Raw genomic sequence first — 5,259 nt, 5'->3', positions numbered from 1 at the left:
AAGATCTTCATCAAAAGATTCAAATCCTTCTATTAAAAAATAGAGAGCAATTTCGAAAGAAAAAGTCAGTGAGACACAAACTAAGAAGTCCGAGGCAAAAGTTAATGTTGATATTAAACATTTGAATGATTACATTTCAATACCCTTAAATAATGAAGTGGACTTAATTGATAGTGTCAAGTCAAAAGTTTGTAATTGGATAATAGGGTATACATTTCATCAAGCATTTTGTACTAATAACCAAGGACTCAAACAACCTTGGGGACCTAAATTCATTAACCGATTGCAGGTTTTGAGTGACGAGCAATATGATGATAAATGGTATATTGATAGTGGCTGCTCTTGTCACATGATTGGGAAGAAGGAAAAATTGAGAGATTATCGAAGCCTTGAAAATGCTGGTGTTGTGAAGTTCGGAAATAATTACAAGTGCAAAGTCAAAGGCTATGGGAAGGTGACAAGTGGCAAATTTACCATCAATAGAGTAGCTTATGTTGAAGGTCTTCAACACAATTTGATCAATGTTTCACAACTTGTTGTGGGAATCAGTAATCAAGTTGTTGTTGACGAAGAAGGAAGTGTAATATCGAACAAAGAAACAAAAGAAGTTCTTCTTAAATCAAAGCGAAAAGGCGATATCTTTACACTTAACATCAAACCCAATGTTCGTGTTCCTTCAGTCTGTCTACTTTCAAAAGCTTCATCATATATAAGTTGGTTGTGGCATCAAAGACTGTCTCATTTGAACTTTAAGAATCTCAATAAATTGGTGGTAAAACATCTTGTTCGACGTTTTCTAGTTTTAAAATTTGATAGTGATACTATATGTGCAGCCTGCGAACAAGGAAAACAGCAGAGACAAGGACATCTAATTGTGATTGATTCGAAGATCATCGAACCTTCGGAACTTCTTTATATTGACCTTAGTGGTCCTTCGACTGTTGAAACACTCAACAAAAAGAGGTACATTTTAGTTATAGTTGATGATTTCTCTAGGTTTACTTGGGTATATTTTCTTCGTTTAAAATCAGAAACATCTCAAGTGATGATCGACTTCATCAAACATATTGAGTTAAGTCTAAAGAAGAAGGTTTTCAAGATCAAGAGTGATAATGGCTTAGAATTTAAGAACAATGTTCTTGATTCATTTTTGTCTGACAAATGGGTTTCACACAATTTCTCATATCCTTACACACCTCAATAGAATGGTGTTGTCGAAAGGAGGAATCGTTCACTCTATGAAGCTGCAAGAACAATGTTGACTTATGCGAATCTACCACAATATCTCTAGTCTGAAACTATTTCTACTGCTTGTTTTACTCAAAATCGGTCATTTATTCATAGACGATTTGATATCACCCCATATGAAATTATTAACAATAGGAAACCCAATGTTAAATTTTTCTATATTTTTGGTTACTAGTGCTTCATTATGAATCTTAAGGATAATCTTTTGAAATTTCAGTCCAAGGCTGATGAAGGAATATTCTTAGGTTATTCTCATAATTATGTGGCATACAGGGTGCTCAACAAGCAAACTAGGAAAATCGAAGAAACCTATAATCTCACATTCGATTATCACTATGTAAAAAGAGTTGAAAAGTGTTTTGAACAAAAACCAATCATTAATGAGTCAAATGAAGAATCTAAAAGTATAAATTCTTCAGATTTTGATTATGATTTGATTTTTGGTGTTCCATATCGGGCTATTGATGCAAAAGTAAATTGCTGATGACAATCGAGTGTCTGAAGCATCGAAACATTATGATGATTCCTCTTTAACAGAAGATAACAATGATTCGTATTCATCAACAAATTCTTCGAGAAATAACGAAAGTCTGCAAGTTATAATGAATGTTCAAGTGGAGGGGGAGAATACTTTCAAGGGGTAGAGAGAAGGAATGAGTGTTGATGTCGAGGGGGAGCATTCTGATACTAATACAATTATTGAGCGGGAGTAATTTGAAAATAATACAAATGGTTTGGATGTTCAGGATAATAAATTTGATGTCATTAATAATAATTTGTCAAATGTACGCGAAGGATCTAAAACTGAAGAAATGTTCGAAGATGCACCTATGGACTTTGATCCTAGATATCCTCCAATGGATAGATAGACTCGAAGTCATCCAAAGGAACAAGTTCTTGGTGATCCTCATGATGGAGTGTTAACATAATCTCAACCTCATTCAAAGAATGAGCTACTTAATGTAAACCATAAATTTTGCATGTTCAATGTTTTTATTTCGAAAATTGAACATAAATTAGTCCACGCTGCTATGGAACATCCTTATTCGGTTGTTGCTATGCAATATGAGCTTGCTGAATTTGAAAGAAACAAGGTCTGGAGATTAAGTACCAAACCATAATATGTTTCAATTGTGGGCTTAAAATGAATCTTTAAAAATAAAACAGATAAAGATGCTAATATTTTTCGAAACAAAGCTAGGCTTGTAGTTAAAGGTTATTCGCAACAAGAAGGTACAGACTATGAAGAAACTTTTCTTCTGTCTACCAGATGGATGTTAAGTTTGCGTTTCTCAATGTTGAACCCGAAGAGGCGGTGTATGTTGAACAACTCCCAGGTTTTATAAACGAAGAATTCCATGATCATTGTTATATTTTAGATAAATTTGTTTATGGGTTAAAACAAGCACCAAGAGCCTCGTATGTAACTCTTAACAATTTCTTAAAGCAATCAAAATTAAACAAGGATCAGTTGATCCCACTTTCTTTTGAAAGAAAGTTGGGAATCATCTCATGCTTGTTCAAATTCATGTCGATGATATTATTTTTGGTTCTACTGACCCTGCTTTGTCAAGAGAATTCAAAAATCTGATAAAAATCCAATTTGAGATGAGCATGATGGCGAAGATAAACAACTTTATGGGATTAAATATTCGTCAAAGCAAAGAAGGAATATTTATCAATCAAGAGAAATATACAAGAAATCTGCTTGAAAAGTTTGGAATGACGAATAGCACAAAGTTAAGAGTACCGATGGCAATTGGGACAAGGCTTAATCCTTCAATGGATAAACCAACTGTTGATCTCATACTATATCGAAGCATGATAGGTTCATTACTTTACCTCACAACATGTAGACCTGATATTATGTTTTCTATGTGTAATTGTGCTAGGTACCAATCGAATCCCAGGGAACCTCATTTAACTGCACTCAAGAATATATTTCGCTATCTCATAGGAACAACTTCGTTAGGACTGTGGTATCCTACGAAGACATGCTTTTTCATACAAGCATTCTTAGATGCTGATTCGGGAGGTTGTAATCTTGATCGCAAAAGCACAAGTGGTGGATGTCAACTATTGGATGGGAAGCTCGTAGGCTGGCAATCGAAAAAGCAAACCTGTGTTTCTATTTCAACAGCAGAAACTGAATATGTTGCTGTTGCAGCTTGCACTTCACAAATCATAAGGATACAAAGTCAACTGCGTGATTATGCAATCAACATGAAGAAAATTCCGTTATATTGTGACTCACAAAGTGCCATTCACATCTGCCATAACCTTGTGCAACATTCGAAAACAAAACACATTGCTCTTCGTTACCATTTTATCAAAGATCATGTTGAAGATGGAAAACTGATCGGCTTGATGATGTCTTTACAAAACCATTAGATGAAAAATCTTTTGTGAGAATTCTTAATGGCTTAGGAATGCTGGATGCAAATTCTGTTCCTGGACATACTTTGTTAGGATGACAAGCCAAAGTGGAGGAAAGATGTTAATTCAACGATTATTTTTCATGATTCAACGGTTATTATTCATAGTCAATGCTTCGACATGCTTCACTTTCGATATCATGCACAATGGTTTGATAAAATCTTCGTTACTTTTGTTATTATTTCAAATTTTTGCTAGTTAGGTACATATTTCTTTTGTCTTTCATTCCAAAAATCAAGAACAACAAAAAGATTTTCATTTTTATTTTTCTCTTTCAAAATTCAAAAATGTCAAAAAGATTTTCTTATTTTTTTTATTTTCGTTCAAAAACTCAAAAATCCAAAAATATTTTTGCTTTGTTAATATTGTGCAGATTTTAGCGAATATTTTTGTTAGTTCATGCTTGGTGCTTGAGGGAAAGGTATATTTTTGAAACTTTATCCTAGTTAGGATGTCCCTAGAAGCATGCTACAACATGTGATGATGGATGACATGACATGTCATATCAGATTATTGCTTAATAATGAAAAAGCCAATTTTCTAATGAGAGAAGGGGGTTTCGAACTCGGGACTTCCCTGTTCAATGGGTCAAACCATGCCACATGGCATGTCATCTAAACGCATGTGATGATGTGTCGATTGTTGGATTAATGTCTAAGTCCATAACTATAATTGGTAAGACTTGACCCGACCCGGCATGGTCCATTTGGGTTGCATGGCATCATGCACTTGGATAGACTATAATGAGAGAAATAAGACACTTATGGTTATTAATATATTATAAGTTCTAGTATATTAATAATAAGAATAATAATATTATTTAATTAGTATTGATCAAGAATTAATCTAGGATTAATTAAGTGATCAAAAGAAGACTAATTAAGTATATGGGTTGATTGTGTAAATCATCCATACTTGTATAGTGGGCTAATGCTCCATGGATTATCTAGTTGAGCCAAAACCCATATGATGCTCCTTGGATGCTCCATGGTGTATTTGAACCCATGGATCTAAGGAAATGGAAAGTCATGACAATTAGGGTTTACCCTAATTGTAACACTATATAAAGATATTATTCTTCCCAAAATCAGCCACTAGATTATTCTAGAGAGGGCTAGCCGATTTTATGAAGTGTAGAATTCTCTCAAGTTATTCCAAGTGTATTTGGTGTTGTGTGAACCATTTGAGGTGTCACACTTGGGGCACTAAGCACTCAAGCTTCATGAAGACAAGCACCATTAAAGAGGTATGTATTATATCTTGTTATATTGATATTTTTGTATGCTAGATTAGGATAATACCTTGGATGTTCATATTTGTATGTATAATAGAGAAAACATAGATCCAAGGTATTTAGGGTTTCATGTACACTTAGGAGTGTTAGAATGCTCAAAACCCAACAGTGGTATCAGAGTCTAGGCTTGTTTTCTTGTTATACCTGCAATAGAAGCTGAAAAATCGAGTTTTGATGCTGTCAGCCCAGCTGACTCGCCGAGTCCATGAAGGGACTCGACGATTCCAAGGCAAAATGCATCCAACTCGCCGAGTTGTGTTCATACACTCGACGAGTTGGAC

General features: G+C 34.4%; 1 protein-coding gene across 1 annotated transcript; it reads left to right on the top strand.

Annotated features, from left to right (window-relative positions):
• The first annotated feature begins 2,865 nt into the window (after positions 1-2,865).
• Positions 2,866-3,722, top strand: LOC145036053 (secreted RxLR effector protein 161-like). Its single transcript, XM_078984536.1, has 2 exons — positions 2,866-3,485; positions 3,596-3,722. The coding sequence occupies exons 1-2, from the start codon at positions 2,866-2,868 to the stop codon at positions 3,720-3,722; spliced, it is 747 nt and encodes a 248-aa protein (XP_078840662.1).
• Positions 3,723-5,259: the final 1,537 nt, after the last annotated feature.

This window comes from Lactuca saligna, chromosome 3 (assembly GCF_052625555.1).
Source record: "Lactuca saligna cultivar CGN05327 chromosome 3, ASM5262555v1, whole genome shotgun sequence".
Lineage (NCBI taxonomy): Eukaryota > Viridiplantae > Streptophyta > Magnoliopsida > Asterales > Asteraceae > Lactuca > Lactuca saligna.
Note: the sequence above shows the minus strand (reverse complement) of the source record. Positions and strands in the feature narration are given on the sequence as shown.